Here is a 19,776-nt window from a genome sequence, read left to right as displayed (position 1 = left end):
GGGAGAGAAAGCAGCATTTCAGTTTCCCTGTAGGTCTCAGTGTGCTCACCCAGTGGCCTCCCTTCCCCTGCACAGTGGGGCGGTATCTGCAACTCCTCCCTCCCTGCTTCCCCTGCCAAAGGCTGTTTCTGGTCTCCCGGACGCTTGGTCACCTGTGCCTCTTGGCGTGGCCCCCAAGAACTGCGGTGCCTCGGACACTTGGCGGTGCTGCCCGTACATTTCTTGGAACTCTCAGCCTCCAGCTGCTGAGTTTAGCAGGGTCCCCAGCTCTGGCTTCCTGGCATCCCAAGCACAGCCCAGGTTCCCTGTAAGCCACAGCATCTACAATGAAACACCAAGCAACGCTGACTCCATTCATTCATTGTTCTGTTTACTCTGTCTGCATGTAGCAATACTGTTGAATGCTGCTAGCAGGCACTAGGGCTACAACTTTCATCAGGTAGACAGAGTGCAGACCACATGCAGCACACGCCTGCCATCCTCAGTGATACCCCAGCAAAGCACCAGCGAAGGAAGGAGTAGGGGCCAAGATGAGGTACCCACAGGGTGCCTTTCTGGAGCTGCTGATGCGTTGGCCCCCATTGAAGTAATCTTTTCATTGTTCAGAGCAACTCTGTGGCCTCAGACCCCAAAGAGAGTTTTCCATTTCACTTGTCTTTCAATAAAGAGCTTCAGCTAGGTCTTTCATCTGTTTTTTCCTTGTACGGACAGAAGTGCTTGAAGAGCCCAAGGACTTTTCTTGTGAAACCCAGGACCTCAAGACTTTGACCTGTACTTGGGATCCCGGGAGCGACACTGGCTTGACTAAACAGCCTTCCCAAAGCTATACTTTATTTGAATCGTAAGTGAGCTTTGGTTACATTAGTGATGGATTCTTCCTTGTTTAAAGTACTTGTGACAGTGTTACAGAAAATTTGAACAAATATTTTCAAACCACCTGCCAGGGTCAGGAAGAAATCTTTAAGTGGTCTCAGGTATACAATACTTTCTACCTGAGTTTTGTTAAAGGACAACGTAGCATAAAAATGATAAGAAAGGCTGTTAATGGTGAATCTTGATATGAAAATAGTTCTATGTGGTGATCTAGGTCTACCTAATTTCTACCTTTTTAAGAGTATCCAAAGTAAACAGGAAAGTTTTCACCACCCAAGAGGAGAAGTCAGCAATTCATCATTACACATTTAACCACATAGGTCAAATTTCTTGAAACAATATTTTCATCATTGGTATTTGTTGGTGACGGATGGATGCTGTTGTGTGGAACATAGTTTGAAAGCCACTGAGTGTGTCTCAGGGATACTCAGTGGATTCAGGGATACATATCTGCGTTGACAAAAATGTAAACCCTGAAATTGTTGTGTGGTGTTTTTTTTTTTTTTTTCTTTAAGATTTTCCGGAAAAAAGACACTTTGTAAACACAGAAACTGGTGTAATTGGCAAGTAGCTCAAGACTCACAAGAAATGTATAACTTCACACTCCTGGCTGAAAACTACTTAAGGAAAAGAAGTGTCAGTATTCTTTTTAACCTGACCCAACGAGGTGAGACTTGAGTGTAGCCCACTGTGGTCACGAGCATATCTTTGTTTGACACACTGTGTGATCAAGTAAATGTGCCGTAGATTTTCACCTAATTCATATCCTAAGTGAAGGTTTTAGTTTATAACTTGTTTGTGCCACACTTCTCTTCATGGGTGTGTGCATGATCTGTGGTCCCCATTATTTGTTTATTTTGATAATGTAATAAACACCAACGAGCTTACCTCAAGTTCAAAATAGAAATCTGACAATAACTTACTTCATCTCCCATCCCACAGCCCCCCACTCTTCTCCTTCCACTAAGATAACAGATTTAAATCATGTGTGTGCATGTGTATGTATTCTCATTTTCTTATGAAATCCCCAAAATACTGTTTTTATTTTGTTTTAATGTATATTAGACATCAAGCTATATGTAATAATGCTAGTAATTGCTTTTATACAATATTAAATTGCTAATATTTACCCATATTATTGAGTGTTGTTATAGTCCATTTTCACTGCTGTAGAGTATTTCATTGCATAAATATACAGTGTTTTATTCATGCATCTCTTTTGGTGGATTTTCAGATTGTCTCAAGGTTTATGCTCTTGGATACAGTGTTAATAAGAGCATTTTGATATACATATCCAGTACACACCTAGAGTTGTAGTTGTTTTTCTTGAGTATATACCTATATACCTAAGAATGGAATTGGTGAGGACTCAGAAAATGTGAATGTTCTTCAACTTACAAGATAATACCAAATTCGCTTCCAAAGTGGTTGTACCAATATATTCTCTCCAAGTTGGTTTTGTCACCCTTTGCATTTTTGTCAGTTAATGGATGTTAAGTGGTATTTTGCAATGGTTTTGATCTACACAACCCTGAAGTTGAATATCTCTTTCTATGTTTTGACCACACCCCTGCCTCTTTTATGAAATGCAGCATCTTTAAACACATTGTTCATTTTTTCTGGAATTCTCGTACTTCTCCTTTGCCTTCTTAATTCTACAGCTCATTCAGATTTCAACTTAATGATCACTTCAGTCACCTAATTACAGGGTGCCACCAATGTAGCAGGCACTGGGCATCCAGCAGTGAATAGAGTTGAGTAACTGCCCCTAATGTGTGTACATGCTAGTGTGTGTTTGGAGAGAGGGTTGAGAGTGGGGCATGGAGGCACACAGTAAATGTGTAAACAAGTTAATAACATAATTTCAAGCATCGCTAAGTCCTGGAAAGAAGATAAAATTCAGGTGAGGGGTAGAGAATGCCTGGGGTGCTGCTTCATTTGGGATGAGGGCACTGAAGGATGAGGAGACAGAAAACATCTAGAGCGTTTGGAGCAAAAGAACAGGATTTGAAAAGGCCTTGAGGTGGGAACATGCTCTGGGTGTTTCAGGCAGGGAAGAATATCCTTGTGTCTTTCCCGTGAGGGAAAGGAGATTGGAGTGGTAGGCAGTGGCCAGGTCACACAGCAACTGTGGAAGTGAGTAAGGTGGAAGGTTTTTTTTAAATTTCAGATATACTATTTTTCGGTTCTAAAATTTCCATTTAATTCTTTTTTTAAAAAAAATAGTTTCTATTTCTCTGCTGAGAAGTGTTTTCCTTCTATTCATTTCAGATGCAGTTACTTTTTGTTTTTTTAATAAATTTATTTATTTATTTTTGGCTACGTTGGGTTTTCATTGCTGTGCGCGGGCTTTTCTCTAGTTGCGGCGAGCGGGGGTTCCCCTTCGTTGCGGTGCGCGGGCTTCTCATTGCGGTGGCTTCTCTTGTTGCGGAGCACGGGCTGTAGGCACACGGGCTTCAGTAGTTGTGGCACATGGGCTTCAGTAGTTGTGGCTTGTGGGCTCTAGAGCGCAGGCTCAGTAGTTGTGGGGTACAGGCTTATGTAGCTGCTCCACGGCATGTGGGATCTTCCTGAATCAGAGCTCGAACCCATGTCCCCTGCATTGGCAGGCGGATTCTTAACCACCGCGCCACCAGGGAAGTCCCTGGATGCGTTTACTTTTACCTCATGGATCTGTTTTAAACTCTTTATCTAATTGTAGCATTCTAAGGGAGTCATATTGAGGCATGGGTCATCTCAAAGTTGACATCTGCTGATTGTCTTTTTCCTCGAAAATTGGTGACATTTTCTCTTTTTTGGTTTTGTTATGTATGTCTAATAATTTTGGATTGTATCCTTGACACTGTTAATGTTACTTTGGTTAGACTCTGGGTTCTGTTATATTCTCTTTGATGGGTCACTTCTCCAAATTTTGACTCCCCTCTACATTCTTGCCTGCTTTTGTTTAATTTTAAGAGTCCTCAGTTTCTTTTTATATTTGTTCAGAGTTTCTAATATAATCAGTGAGAGAAAAGGCTATACTTGGCTTACTCCATCTTGGCTGCAAGTCTGGTTTTGTTTGCCATTTTCTCAGAAATAAACAAAAATGCTTATTGAACAAATCAATATAAAAATGAACTGCCTATTTACCAGTCTTTTTGGATCTGTGCTTGAATTTTTTTCATTTTTTCTTTTTTTTTTTCTTTTTTTGCAGTTCATCCAATGACTCCCTATAACTTATTCCCTAAAAATGTTGGTGCCACAAATGCCACCATGACCTGGAAAGTACACTCCATTGGAAACAATTCCACACTTTTGTGTCAGCTTGAACTCCTTGCTGAAGGAAAAGTGATACAAGTAAGTGTTCAACTTTGTATTTTCAAAAATTTCTTTGTCTAAACAGAGAGACTGGTGAGTGAAATCTCTTTAAACTCTTATTTCTATGTGTGTTCAAATGATATGGGTCATCTGTTTAAAAGGTCCAGGAAATTAATCATAAACTTTTAGAGTTTAGAGATTTTTTTTTTTTTCTCAAAGAAGAACTAGTCTTACTCCAAATCAAGTCTTACTGTGTGTGTGATTTGGCTTTGCAGTGAAGTATGCTCACCAATACTTCTGTCTTCTTTTCCCCCCAACCTTTTTTTTTTTTTTTTTAATTAAGCAACACAATGTTTCCATCAAGGTGAATGGTGAGTACCTCTTAAGTGAACTGGAGCCTGACACAGAATATGTGGCCCGAGTACGCTGTGCTTATACCAACCACTTCTGGAAATGGAGTGAATTGATTAGCCAAAAATTCAACACAGCTGAAGCTGGTACGTTTGGCTCCCTGACATCCCAAGGATCTAAACTGACTGACAGGAGATGGGTGGGCTTCTCTGAGAACTTTTGTTTGTACCAAAAACTCAGGGGAAAGTATAACAACAGAGGCTTGGTACCATCTTTAAAAAAACAACAACAACAAAAAAAACTAAATTAAATGCCTAATGAAATGTGAGTGGGAAGATAGATACCTCAGACATTTGCCATCTGAGTTATTTCTACTGAACATTTTCTCTGTGATCTTCAGTTTGCCAAAATGGCTTCTAAACTAAAGGTATTGCTGGATTCCCGTTGGATCTGGGGCTATGTAAATTAGTATAAACTTTTAATTCAGGGCTGGGGACAAACAGTATCGTTTGTTCTGAGGAAAGCACTGATCTCATACTAAACAGCCTCGGGCTGTGTTTGGAAATGTAATGGTATTTGGAAACTTAATCATCATTGTTAAGTCGTTTGTTCCCACATGACAACAAACTGGGAGCCTTCTTATGCTCTCAGGGGTCGTTTCCTCAATAATGACTGAACAGACTTTTTCCCCCAAATAACTGTGTCTTAGACCTCAGATAAACCTCAGGAGATGAGATGGCCCAGCCTTGCTTTCACCTCCTCCCAATCCCAGATGATAAAGTCTTACTGTTACCCACTTTACACATGAAACAACTTGGGCCCCTAAACTGGGGAGACATGCCTGGTTTGCAGAGTTAATGAAAGGCAGAGACATGACAACAGTAACCAGGGCAGTTACCGTTTATCTAGTGTTTAGTATGTGCCAGACACAGCTCCAAGTGCTTGCAATGTTTTCCCCTCAAATCCTCCCACCATGCAGTAGGTCCTGTTATTCTCCTCACTTGATAGATGAGGCCATGGAGGCACAGGGAGGGTGAGGACTTTAACTGGCCCCGCTAGCAAGGGACTGAGCTGTGACTGCAGCTCAGGCCCAGGCCGGCTGACTCCAGAGCTCCACCCTGATCTGACCCAGACTGGCATCTGCATGGTCTGTCTCTCGGGGGTGTCATTACAGCCTGGAGATCTTTTTGATTCAAGTCCTGGCTATTTTGCTGCCTAAGGAAGGATTATATATATTTATTTTATTCCATCTTATTATTTGTGTTTGTAAGCTGGTGAGTTCTTTCTGTTTCAGCCTGGGGGGAACATTTTAAAGCAGTGACTCTGATTGGCGGGCTGGCGAGGGCAGTGCATGAAAACCCACAGCCAGGGCTGGTCACCAGAGGTGCTCAGCAGGCCTCCTCCCCTCATCGGCACGCCCCAGCTCCCCTCCAAGACTCCAGTCATTTTTCATAGGGGTGTAGTCCCCTCCAGAGCCCTGTTCCTGATGGTAATTTGGTTTATTCCTCAATTGTGTTTCATTAAAGAATTTTTACTTTATTAATACTGCATTGCTTTGGGATTTTTTTGCAAATTTATTCCAACATTATACCTAAAATTCAGTGCAATGAAAAATAACAGAAAGATGGCATTTTTAGTAAATAGGTTTTTTTAGATTATAGTATCATAAACCTGAAAAATACTTAACTTTGCTTTCGATGATGACAAGAAAATGAGATGAATCTACTGATGGTGAATCCATAGATTTTTTTTTCACCTTGGATAACACTTTACTTAATGCTGGCAAAGTCAATGTTTATGTGTATTATAATCCTACTTAAGCAGAATCATGGTGAGCAGAGCTAAATGACACCATGGGAGAAATTATATTGACATAAAGATGGAGCACCATCAACTGTGCTGCAATTCTCTTTTCTTGCAAGTAGTCATGTACAAACCAGCTGAAGATTCTGCATTGAGTTTGGGGGTCTCTTATTGAGTATTTCCATATGTTTTTGATTTAATATTGGCTTCTCCGACGGCTTGTTGAAAAAATTGAAATCTGCCTCTAATAGATCTTAAAAATATATGATCACCTTTATGTTGAGTAGAAAGTGTCAGCAACTAAGGGGGAAAAAAAGGACTTTCTTATATTTCAATTATTGGGGACTGTAAACTATATTTTTATGAAACAGAGAACTAAATTTTTATGTGTTATGTTGCAAAACAGTGCTTCTTGCACAGAGATGTGTTGAAGCAAATCATAAATCACTGGTCCTACAGTTTACTGGCAAGAAAGACAAGGAAGCAAGCTCTTCTAGAACAGAGTGGGGAGAGGCATGCCGGGGAGAGGCGTGCAGCCAGTGCCCTGAGGGTCCACATGCAGGCAGCTGGCCCAGGCCAGGAACTTGGGGGGTGGGTGTGCATGGGGAGGAGGGTGACAAGTAAGGGGTCCCAGGCTCTGACTGCAGTGACAGGCCAGCCTGTGTGCAGTTAGGAACTCGGGGAAGAGTGCAGCCTTCCCCTGGGGCTCTCTACTTGAGTGTGTCCATTGCAACCTTCGCAAGTGGGGCAAGGAAATAGCAACAGTCTGCTGCTCCTAGAAATTCCAAATATGGGAAATTTACCTAACTAACCTCCTAGAATTGGACTGACAAAGGATTCCAAAATTCCTTGATGGCTTCCAGAAACTCTGAGGCTTGAGTTCACAAAGGCCCCAGGTGATGTTCCATTCAGATGTAGCAGCCCTTTTGTAAAGCACCTACTGTGTGCCCCTTGTGAGGCGAGACCAGTATGGCTGCGGCCAAGTGGGTAGAAGTCACAGAGAGTGAAAAAGCGAGAAGCAAGCTCAGGCAGGACAGGCCGTGGTCACTTCTGTTGACGAAACTAGAGAAAGGTTGAATGTATTGTTGTACGTGCCTATTGTGACCCTAGAGCTTTTCTTTGATTAATTTCAGCTCCCTCAGAGGCTCCCGATGTCTGGAGAAACATGAAGATGGTGTCGGGACATCCTACTGTGAGTTTATTCTGGAAGGTGAGATGCAGACGTTCAAAGAGACAGATTTTTGCTTGGCAGTTATCTTTCACTGAAACTAGACATTGGTGCATTCTTCTGACTGGGAGGACTCTTAACATGAATCCAGTAGAATTTGTTACCCAGTGGAGGAATTGCCGCTCCACATCTGTGTCCCCAGCGCTGGACCAGTAACTCCTTCCTCAGCAGCCTCTTGCACAGGTGGCCAGTTCTGATTGTTAGAACTGCATCTTCTAACTTCTCCTCAGGCCTGCCCCTAACATCTGCAGGGCCCAGTTCATGAGTATAAGAGGAGAAATATATACTGTAATTAAAAGTTATAAATATTTAACTATTCAGAGTATTTATATTTAAAAGTTATAAGTCAAGCTAAAAAACTGCAATATAAAATTAATCTTGTCCTATCTTAACTGACATGCCTTCATGACAACGTGGAAAGCCTGGTTTGTGTTAAGAACTCTCGGATTCCTCAGTGTTGGATGCTAAAGCCTGGCCATGCTGAGGGAGCTGGCCCCCGGCCACAGGCCACCCCACTCTTTTTCCCATCTCCACTCCGGTCCTCCCTACCAGGGAGGACCCCCATGCACACACATGTGGACATGCCAGTCTATACGTCCAGGTTTTGTCCACACCCCAAGCTAACAGGTGCCCCAGCCCAATCTCAGGTCTGGGGGTGCACACACACCAGGGGCACTGTCTGTCCTCGGGAAGGTAGGCCAGAGGTTCAGGGCCCTCCCGTCTGGGTCTCCTCCTGTCTTTCCCACTCCATACTCACTGAGTGTGTTTTAATCCAGGCTAAAGAGTCCCCCTTTCTCTCTGTTCCTGACTTGGTCACTCCTCTCTGGACGCAATATACTCTTGATCTCTCCCCCAAATGATCCTATTCTCTGCTCAATTTTAGTTAGAATAGAATGTCTGATTTCAAGCTTGGTGTAGAAGGTTATTTTCTCTCTTAAGCTGTTTTAATTTGCCTGGTGTGTGTGTGTGTGTGTTCAATCAAGGGACAGAAAAGATGAAAAAGAAATTAAGCAAACTCTTTTCAGAGGAAAGCCCATTTTGAAATGATTGTCAATGTTTTTTTCAGCCACTATCAAAAGTGCATGCCAACGGGAAGATCCTATTCTATAATGTAACTGTAGAAAATCTAGACAAGCCATCCAGGTCAGAGGTCCTCTCCATCCCTGCTCCCACCAGCAGCACAGAACTAACCCTCAATCAGTGTTCTTACCAAATCCATGTCACAGCTCACAACAGTGTGGGCCCTTCTCCTGCTTCTGTAATTGTCGTTTCTGGAGACCCTGAAAATGGTGAGTGTTTTTGGTTTTGTTTTTCTTCTCTAGAAAAATGTTGATGGTGTTATTAGGCAGAGATGGATAAATCAGAAAGGCAGTAATTTGGGGAGACCAAAGATCTAGCTGCCAAACACTGTCCGTCATTTTCTTTGGGTTCAGGCATGTCAGCGGGTTTCTGGTGCAGTCCTCCTTTGTGTGGGAAGAAGATTTCAGCCATAGCTCAGGGATTCTTCCACCAACTTGGGAAGTTGTCTCAAATTTATTCAAATAAATGCAACACCAACAACCAGTCCCAACTGAGAGTTAGAGCTGGTATGAAAGTGCTTTGCGGCTTATGAAATATGAGGTGCGTTTATTATATGGCAGAATATTTTGTCAGTCTTGGCCACCTATAAAGAGCCCAGGAACATTTCTGGACATCATGAGGAGAGCTAGCATCATCTTTTGAGAAGGGCTTTGCCAAAGCTCTGGAATAAAATGGTGATAACTGGCTAAACCCTTAGCCTGTGAGAGACCAGAGAAGGTGGAAGTGACCTTACATGTACAATTAATAATGGTGTAAATTTCCTTCTTGGAAGAGCTGTGCAAAGAGGTTGGCTGCACTAACCCCGCCTCCAGCAGTACACACTCTGAGACACTGCACACTTGGACATGACCCAACAGACATCCTAAGGTCATTCCTGAACCTTGCAATAATGTCACCCTTCAGTTACTGCTATAAAAATGTTCAGACCCTGCTTGTAGGGTTATGTCACGTTGCTTTATACCTATCATTCAAATTAGGCTTAAATTTAGGTTAAGTGGGCTAGATTAGAGGGTGTTATTATTTTGTTTTATTTATTTTGTTTAAGAACTATCCAGTGTGTCAAGTAAGAAAAAGAAATTGGGATTGTGCCACAGGAGAAAAACTAAGGAGTTACTTAACATAATCTTTGCTTGTCAAGAACTGTATTAGAGAAGGAAGTGAATAGTTGTATTCTGTCTTTATTAGCGCCAGAATGGGAAAGGTGGGCATTTCATTCACCCTGGGGGAGCTGATAGATTAAAAAAAACACTGCTTCCAATGAGGCTCAGCTCAAACAACTCTGCTAAACACTATTATCTGTTTGGGGTCATCCCTATCTGTGGGTTCCTACCATACCTTCCTTCCCCATGCCCTGCCTTTAGAACCCATTCCTTCCCCTTGTGAGGCCCTATCCAGCTTTCCTGATGTGGTCCACATTCTTAAGTCTCTAGAGTGGATAAAGGCACTGATGTGCTGTGAGACAGACCAAGGAGGTTTAGCCAATTCACACTAGAGTGTGAATGACTGAAGAAAAAAAATAGATTCCCTTTCTCTTTCCCTCTACCTCCACTCCTCAAAACATATTTGCAATTTTAAAGAAGCAGCTTAGTAAGAGTCATGCTTCTAAGTTTGGGGTGAAATTTTAGTCAGTGTGAATAAGTGAAGTAGAAAATGTCAGTTTTAATATGAAAGAGATTTGTCTCTCTGATGAAGGTTCTGGGGAACCTCTCGCCTCATACCTGGGGGCTGCACATTCCTTTCAGTGTTCCCAGCTGGGTGATAATTTGGTGCCCTAGAAAATGTAATAGCACCCTGCTTTCGCATCAGTGTTCAGCTGTAATTAGAATTGCCAGATAAAATAAAAGATGCCCAGTTAAATATGAATTGCAGAGAAGCAACATGTACATTTTGAGTGTTAAGTCTGTCCCGTGTAACATTTGTGCCACACTGGCTGCCTCTCTGAACAGCTGCTTGCAGGTCCACCCCTTGATCAGAGTCTGCTTTTATTCGAGTGACCACCAGGGACCACTGCCCTCTGAACAGTGGCAGGCTGTGGAGACAACCTCAGAAATAGGAGAAATTCTCATCCCTCAATATCTAGGCTGACCCACTTGAAATCAGTAGAACTGTAGTCCATTGAGACCATATCACCTTTTTCCCAATTGTCAGACCTTAGGACAACTACCCTGGTGCATAAAATACGTTGAGGTGGTATCCTAGGTCATAAGTAGTGTGCACATCCGTTCATAATCTGGCTTAGTACATACCTGAATTGTTCTTTCCTTTTTTCTCCACACTCACCTCAGTTTCTGCCCCTAACATCTAGGAGACCGTAGTTAGTTCAGGGGCAGCCAGCATTATGTGGGACAATTAAGCCAAATTATTCATCCATTCAACAGATGATTTTTGAAAGCAGATCAAGTACCAGACACAGTTCTAGGTCAAGGGTCAACAACTTTTTCGGTAAAGGGGCAGAGAGTAAATATTTTAGGCATTGTAGGCCAGACAGTCTCCAATCTATATTCTGTATTCTTTGTTTGTTTTTAAAAACTCTTTAAAAATCTTAAAACCAGTCTTAGCTTAAGGGTCATATAAAAACAAGCTTCCAAGGCTGGATTTGTCCTGCTGGCAGTGGTTTGCTGATCCCTGTTTTAGGGGCTGATGTCCCTTTGGGTCTCAGAAGATCAGGACAAGGGGCATCTGAAGGGCAGGTGTGAATATTTGTTGGGAGTGAGAGGCAGGAAAATATCCCTCCTGCCCTAACCCAAGCCCCATAGCAATTGAAGAGGTAGGGCTCTTACCTGCTAGATACGCTGCACGTTCAAGTTTATTTTCTTCTGTAGATATTTTTGCAAAATGTATGATTAATTAAATCTGAAGCATTGCCCTCTTTGTATGTACAGAAGAGGTTGAAAAAGGAAGAGTTAATGGCACAGGGGATGGATTTTCTGTGTCTTGGAAACCCCAATCCGGAGATGCCACAGGCTACGTTGTGGAGTGGTGTGATGGTCCCCAGGACCTGCCCTGTGTTCTCCAGTGGAAAAACCTAGGCCCCAATACAACAAGCACAGTCATTAGCTCGGGTAAGAAGAACCTTCTGTATTACCACGCTGCTCCATTCACCTGGCAGCAACTTCAACAGGGATTTCTGGATCATCTCAGATACTTTGTGCTCAACTGATAACTACAAATCCAGCGTGGGTCTTGGAGTTCAAATTTTGCAGTGATGTGGTCTAAGTTTTGACCTTTATATCTACTTTTACAGAGACCATCTGGACCGAAGGCTGGAACAGGTGTTCATGAGTCTCATGAATTTGTTCAGCAGTGAGTCAGCAGTCTCAAATGAATGGCAGAGGGACATTATAACAGTTGTCCTGAGAGCTTTTACAAAAGCAAAGAAGTGTGTGGATTGGGGAGACATAGGAATAGAGCTGATGGGAGTCGATTATCAACTTCAGTTTCAATGGAACATATAGAACTTGGTCTCTTTCCTCCCACACTGGATTTGTCATTTTGAGATTACTAGTGTAGCAGTTGAAGGAGCCTAGGTTTGTGGCTTGATTGGGGGGGTTGGTGGCGCCATCTGCTGGGCTCAAGATAAAGATGTGGGAATTGTCGGGGTCCAGAGGGTGATTGACGAGACTCCAGGAGGGCATTCAGTGACTGGTGGGGAGTGAGGAGGGGAGTCTTCCCTCGGCTTGAGCAGTGTCAGTGGCATGGTTCAGAGCTGTGGGGTGAGGGGAAAGTGAGGTACTGGAAGCAAATCTTCCAGACACTTGCCCTTCATGGGCAGAGAGAAGGCCAGTCGCTGGGCAGGGGATTTGGAGTCAAAGGAGAGTTTTACATGGTTTTCTGTGTCTGGTTGAATTCTGCGCCCAGTTGCATTCACGTGGATAAGGGCATGTTTGCGAGCTCTTGATCAAGAGGAGGATGTAGAGGACAGTCGCCCAGACTTCGTGGGAAATGCTGGAGGACTCAGGGGAAGGAGGGAAGATGGTGGAGGTGAAGGGCAGAAACCCCGAGGAGGAAACTCTTAAGGGGACACACATTCATTTTTCATTCTTCTTCTTTTCAGAAGTAAAGAGAATGGCATCCTGTGTTACTGAAAATCTGTTGACTTTTCTTCTCTAGGTGCTTTTAGACCAGGGGTTCGATACAACTTCAGAATTTATGGAATTTCTACCAAAAGGATGGCTCATTTATTAGAGAAAAAAGCAGGATACTTGGAGGAACTGGGTAAGTTTAAAGCATTTAATGTGTCCATTGTTCAGAACAACCCAGAAACTCTTCACTTTGGGTTTAGGAAGATTACAGCACCTTTCCTAAGTTTCAGTGTCCCGTTTATTCTGGCAATGGGGTTTTTTAAAAAGTTATTTTTTAATCATATAAATATAAAACATTTTCATTAAAGACAATTTATAAGATGTTATGCAAAAGAAGACAAAATCATTGCTAATTTTACCACCCAAGGGCAAATAGTGGGAGTTAATATTTTATGTGTATCCTTTCTCAGTACAGATATACACTTTTAAATAAAAATGGGATCTTTTTTATTACTACTCTATGCAGTTTTGTAAAGTGCTTTTTGACTCATGTCACTAATATTTAACTGTATCATTTTTTAGTACTGCAAAGTGCCTCATGGTTTGCATATGTCAGATCACCTGTCGTTGGACTTTTATGATGATTACAAAAATATTTCTCAATTAAAAACTATAAAATTCACCTTCAGTTATCTTGCAGTCTCAAATACCCATTGTCTCTCTTCTTTCTTGGCCAAATCTCTTATGCCCTATCTGACTCACCATCATTTTATCTGAATCTTTGTCCATTGCTCTGATAATGGTTTTTCAACAAAGTCCCGGAAGTAGAATACTTGAGCCAAAAGGTTTGAACTTCTTAAATACAATTTTTAAGACTTTTGGTAGATATTGTGAAATCGCTGCCCCCCCAGAAATTGTACCATGATCCCACCAGCAGTGTGGGGGAGTTTTGATCCTCCCATGTGGTTGCTAATTCACCTTCTCGGCATCCAGGGTCTCACACCCACTGGAAGCTGGGCAGCTGTGTCCTTGATTGCCTCTCACCAATCAGACCAGCTCTTGGGGTTCTCCGTTGGGTGGGAGCTGCCCCAGAAAGGCAGGAGGGGTGTGTTGTGTGTTTTGGCAGACATAGGTCAGGTGTGCACCAGCGTATGTGCTGAAACAGGCTCTCAGGAAAGCCTCAGAATAAACGCTTTCCGATTCTCCCTGTGACACTTGGACAATTGTGCATTGCTACCACCTGGGAACTAGAGTTCTTCAAAGTTGCCCATACCTCTTCAAACATAACCCTTCCTCCTCCTCCCTTCCTCCCTACTTCAGTTCATCCTCCCAAACACTGTTGAGAATTCAGACTCAGAATGAAGTCTAGGAAAGCCTTTCTTTTTTGCTGGGTGACCTTGCCAAGTTACTGAGACTCTCTGGGCATCCATTTCTACATCTGAGAGAGGTAAGGCTTGAACAAGATGATTGCTTAACTCCTTCCCAGCTCTCACGAACTAAGTCAGGGCGTACATCCTCTAGAGAAAAAGATGAGACTCCTTCACTTGGCACACGCACCTACAGAGTGGGCCGTGCTTCTGCTTTCAGTTTACACCAGTGCGCTGAGACTCTTTCTAAATCGTAAATCTTACATTATCCCAACTTCCTTTCCTAGCTCCTTCAGACAACCCTCAAGTGGTCATGAGTAACTTGACCTCCCACTCCTTCACTCTGAGTTGGAAGGATTATTCCACTGAATCCCAACCTGGCTTTATACAAGGATACCATGTCTACCTGAAACCCAAGGCGGGGGAGCAGTGCCACCCGGCATTTGAAAAGACAGTTCTTCCAGGTGACATTTTTTTGTTTTTGTTTTTGTCTGTTTACCGTTTCAAGGTCTCATTATTTGAAATCATTGGAAAGGCTGCCGGCTGTCTCTGACTGTGGCCAGGTTGAATTCTGTGCTCATGTGCTTTTATGACGGAATGGTGTTCTTAAACAAGTTAGTAGGGTGGACAAGACCATGGGGGCCAGGATTTTAACTTACTTAAAAACAATGTGGCCCAGTATTTTTAGAAGCACCTGAAATACCCTCAGCTCCTTAAGAAAACCTACCACTTAGGAAACGTTCTTGCTAACCTCATTTTCTTTTTTTCTTTGACGTCATTAAAGTTTATTAAATGTAGATCTAAGTAGCACGGGCAGGCTCTTACTCTCTCTCTGGCAGGTTTGAGTGCTTCCCCTGGGTCAGGAACATCCCTTGTTTAGCAGGGTGCTTGCTTTGCTTGCTGTCTCCCGAATATTTTACCAGTGTCCCCAGTGTGATGAAATTATGATTTCATTTTTGGTTGGTTTAGAAATGTTGGCAGTGCCAAGTCAACAAGAGTATTAGTGCCCCACTGTCTCACAAGATCTTTATCACGCTCTTAATAGTTTTTTCTTCGTGGAAAAAAAAAATTTTTTTTTTTTTAAACCCACAGAAGATTCAGTATGTTGCAAATACACAATTGACAACCCGGAACAAAAGACATTTGTTGTGGAAAACCTACAGCCAGAATCCGTCTATGAGTTTTTCGTCACTCCTTACACAAGTGTTGGCGAGGGTCCCCTGGATGCCTTCACAAAGGTCACAACTCTGGATGAACACTGTGAGTTTTTCCAAATCAAAACTCTTAGCAGTTCCTGGGAAAATGACACACACCATGGGCATGGGTTTTGTCTAGATTGGGAATTTTTAAACCTTTCTTCTCTTTCTGTGTCTGTCTCTTTCTTTCTCTAGATGAAACTCACCAAAAAAGGAAATGTTATGCAGAATCCCACTACATAAAATAGATAAGAGTGAAGCTAATCCAACTGATCTATAACCTGGAAGCTTCCTCTTGCCTCTCTCTGGCCCCTGCAGCACTTCTCTGGAACTCAGTCCCAGAATAGTTTGAAAATCACTGATGGCGTATTTTAGTGTTGACTTGGGAAGAGCCTTATGAGTTCTGTCTGGAGAGGGGTGGGGATGTTTTTCTCAGCAGAACTGCTCTCTGCAGCCAGCCTTCTGGCTGGTTTCTCTCAGTGGCAAATTACTGGCTTCCTGACCTTGCCTATCTGGGGATACTAGAAGGTGCGGTGGGGCAAGCAGTGTTGGTTCACGAACCCCGTGTTTGCAGATTTGATGGGGAAAGGGTGAGATAAAGAGAGCCATCCTTTCAAAACGCATTTGGCTTGAAAGATGAAGAAGAGGAAGGGAGAAGAATAGCAGGTTACTGGTAAATAAGATTCTGCCGGTAAATCCTGCCCTCCAACAAAGAGGAAGGTGGTGGGAGAAAACAGATACTGACGGAGGAAGCAGGGAAAGTAGGTAGCAGATAGAGCATCATAGGAGGTCCATGCTGGAAAGGACCTCTCAAGATACTCCTCCATGAAAAACAAATAGGCTAAGATATCTGCCTGAGTTGCCAAGTAGCGGAAGGTGGGGCTCTGGGGATGGGGTGGGCTCATCAGGTAGAACCACTGGACCTGGCTGCCTGACTGGTGGTGAGGATGCCCATGACCACAGTGGCAGGTTGGGGCTGAAACATGGCCCCAGGTCTCTAAGCCAAAGGCCAGAACTCTCATAGTCAGGTTAAGATTCCAGTCAACAACTCACATTACTTGAGCATGCTTGCCATTTTAGAGTTAATTTTAAATTTATTTTCAGGCTATTTTTCTTCCAGCTTCAGTATTTACTTGGCTGGTAGAGGTGTGTGTATGCGTATGTGTAACACACACACACACACACACACACACATATAATACATATGATTATCTTTATCTCAAGTATATTTTCTAGATTTCATTTATCTCCCTTACTCATGAGAAACCTCCTTAGCCTTGGCTGTGACTCGATTCTATTATTATGAAAAAGTAAACTAAATTGCTGCATAATTGCAGCAGTGAGAAGGACAGTCCACAGTCACAAAAGTAGTATGGAGGACTCACAAATGCAATGGTGAGTGACAGAAGCCGGGCCCTACTCTTGCTGCACAATTCCACACATAGAGTATAGACAGAGGTAAGTGCTGTTTATGTGGCTGAAAGGCAGGATAGTGTTTACCCTGGGAGGGGAAGATGCCTGGATGGGGACACTGGGGGACTCTCAGGGGAGCTGGTAACGTTCTTTTTCTTGATCTGGGTACTGGTTACGTGGGTATGTTCAGTTTGTGAAAACTCATTGAGCTGTACACTTAGGAGCACTTTTCTGTATGCACATATTATACTTCAACAAAAAGTTTAGCAAAGCCTGTCTGAAGTTTGGAAACTACTATGGGTAGCTCCCCAGGCTTCTTCTCAGATACATTACAAATTCGTAATTTAACCAAATTTCAAAACCAATTGTAGTCATCAAAAGTACTGCTCTTGGGCTTCCCTGGTGGCGCAGTGGTTGAGAGTCCACCTGCCGATTCAGGGGACATGGGTTCATGCCCCGGTCCAGGAAGATCCCACATGCCGCGGAGTGGCTGGGCCTGTGAGCCATGGCCGCTGAGCCTGCGCGTCCGGAGCCTGTGTTCCGCAACAGGAGAGGCCACGGCAGTGAGAGGCCTGCGTACCGCAAAAAAAAAAAAAAAAAAAAAAAGTACTGCTCTTGAGAGCAAGGTGTTCTTTTTTTTTTTTTAAACATATGTGTACTGATTTATTTATTTTTATTTATTTACTTTTGGCTGCGTTGGGTCTTCGTTGCTGCATGCAGGCTTTCTCTAGTTCTCGAGCAGGGGCTACTCTTTGCTGAGGTGTGCGGGCTTCTCATTGCAGTAGCTTCTCTCGTGGAGCACAGGCTCTAGGTGCACAGGCTTCAGAAGTTGTGGCACGTGGGCTCAGTAGTTGTGGCACACGGGCTCTAGGGTGCAGGCTCAGTAGCTGTGGTGCACGGGCTTAGTTGCTCTGCAGCATGTGGGATCTTCCCAGACTCAAATCCGTGTTCCCTGCATTGGCAGGTGGATTCTTAACCACTGCACCACCGGGGAAGTCCGAGAGCAAGGTGTTCTTTAGTGGTGTCAGGAGGAGTTTCTTTCGCCTTACCTGTTGTCAGGGATAATTTTAGGCCAGTTGTTGAGGTGCTTTCTCTGCCACCCTCTTACCTTTCCATGTCCTTTTCTCCAGAGCCCTGTGCTTCCTCAGAGCACTGGGTTGGGCCTGCCCTCCCTGACAAAACTCCAGCTTTATCCACCAGCACCACAAGTCAGGCCCCATTCCTGCAGGACAGCTGGGGAGGGGGATGAGGAAAGCAGGGAGGCAAAGGGATTGAACAGGAATATATATACATGTGAATGACTGTCAGCCTCCAAACCCCTTCATGTGATTTGCTTTTATAAAAGAGGATGTTTACCAACCCAGCTGAACTATTCTTTGGTGGATTTGCAAGCAGTGAGACCAGGAAGATGGGCATTTATGAAAATGAAGTACAGGTTGACATATCTGAGAAATAAAAATAGAATGATTATCCCGGGTGATGACTTAGGTAATTTTCTCAGAGCCTAACTAGAAGGGGTGCATTCGTCAATTTTTGACGTGTAATAAAATACCTCAAAATCTCAATGGTATACAAAAACAGATCTCTCTTTTGATGCTCCTGGCTTGGCTGATGTATGCTGGGCCAGGTGGGACTCCAAGCTTCAGGCAGGTTTGCTTCATGTAGCTTCAGCTTAGGCTGAAGGGACAGTGGCTCTGAGGGACCAACTCTTCTCAGAGTGGGTCACAGGAACACAAGAGAGCAAGCCAACTACAAGCACACTGAACGCAGCTACCAACCAGCATGACAACTACTCACCTCCCATTGGCCAAACCAAGTCACATGGCTGAGCCCCCAAGTCAAGGGTGTGGAGTATAATTCTCATACAGGGAGGGAGTAAAGAATGGGGAGTAGTGATCCAGTCTGTCAGGAGAGGTAATGAGTTTGAGTCACAAGTGTTGAGGGCAAATGGTTCCCTGTGTTGGCTGGTTGGTCTCACTGCCCTGCCCCCCAGCAGTCAGACAGAACTCATATTGAATCTTGTACAAATGGAGTTTTGAGGAATAAAAGGCATGTAAAACTATTTTTATTCCTTTGAGGGAAAAGCAGTCATTAAAAATATCCCTTTCTTTTTTCTCTCAGCCCATATACTGATACGCATCATCCTGCCCATGATTTTCTGCGTTTTGATCGTCATGATAATTTGCTACTTAAAAAGTCAGTGGTAAGTGTGCGGGGAAGGTTTAATCCAAGAAGGAGTCAAAGAAAAATCTAGAAAGGAGATAGAAGTCACACCTGATAATATGAGGAAAAGTGCTGAAAAGGAAAGAACAAAGGAGGATTTGGTGGAAATATGATAAGTTTTAAACAATCTTGTTTATCAACAGATAAGCAATAAATCAATACATAAGGAAACCAGACTTCCCTGGTGGCACAGTGGTTAAGAATCTGCCTGCCAATGCAGGGGACATGGGTTCGAGCCCTGGTCCAGGAAGATCCCACATGCCGTGGAGCAACTAAGCCCACGCGCCACAACTACTGAGCCTGCGCTCTAGAGCCCGTGAGCCACAAATACTGAGCCTGCGTGCCACAACTACTGAGCCTGCGCTTTAGAGCCCCTGAGCCACAACTACTGAGCCTGCGTGCCACAACTACTGAAGCCTGCGCACCCTAGAGCCCATGTGCCGCAATTACTGGGCCTGTGCTCTAGAGCCCACGTGCCGCAACTACTGAAGCCCTTGCACTCTAGGGCCCGCATGCCACAACTACTGAGCCTGCGTGCCACAACTACTGAAGCCTGCGCACCTAGAGCCTGTGCTCTGCAACAAGAGATGCCACTACAATGAGAAGCCCACGCGCCTCAACTAGAGATAGCCCGCACACAGCAACGAAGACCCAACGCAGCCAAAAATAATAATAATAATAATAAGGAAACCAACTATTTTAAAATGTTGCAAAATTTGTTCATAGCAATAGCTAATATTTATATTTCACTTACCATGTACTTGGAAGTGTTCTAAGTGCTTTACATATAACAATTCATTTAATGCTTCCAACACCACCATCACCACCGTAATGATCTCCATTGCACCAGTAAGGAAATTAAAGCATAGAAGGGTTAAAAAGCTTGCTTAAGGTTACAGTGTTAATGAGTGATTGACAGAGCG

The 19,776-nt window shown here is 43.4% G+C and overlaps 1 protein-coding gene across 1 annotated transcript in view; it reads left to right on the top strand.

Annotated features, from left to right (window-relative positions):
• OSMR (oncostatin M receptor) overlaps positions 1-19,776 on the top strand; it is a gene marked incomplete at its 3' end in the record, with an annotated part of 40,816 nt that overhangs the window by 19,975 nt on the left and 1,065 nt on the right. The window contains exons 5-15 of the mRNA XM_079702374.1: positions 712-841; positions 1,389-1,540; positions 4,067-4,209; positions 4,514-4,667; positions 7,458-7,534; positions 8,619-8,841; positions 11,515-11,694; positions 12,743-12,847; positions 14,309-14,485; positions 15,114-15,281; positions 18,752-18,833. Coding sequence (XP_079558500.1) covers positions 712-841; positions 1,389-1,540; positions 4,067-4,209; positions 4,514-4,667; positions 7,458-7,534; positions 8,619-8,841; positions 11,515-11,694; positions 12,743-12,847; positions 14,309-14,485; positions 15,114-15,281; positions 18,752-18,833 — 1,591 coding nt within the window. The remainder of the gene's footprint in view (positions 1-711; positions 842-1,388; positions 1,541-4,066; positions 4,210-4,513; positions 4,668-7,457; positions 7,535-8,618; positions 8,842-11,514; positions 11,695-12,742; positions 12,848-14,308; positions 14,486-15,113; positions 15,282-18,751; positions 18,834-19,776) is intronic.

Source organism: Hyperoodon ampullatus (assembly GCF_949752795.1).
Source record: "Hyperoodon ampullatus genome assembly, chromosome: 4".
Classification (NCBI taxonomy): domain Eukaryota; kingdom Metazoa; phylum Chordata; class Mammalia; order Artiodactyla; family Ziphiidae; genus Hyperoodon; species Hyperoodon ampullatus.
Note: the sequence above shows the minus strand (reverse complement) of the source record. Positions and strands in the feature narration are given on the sequence as shown.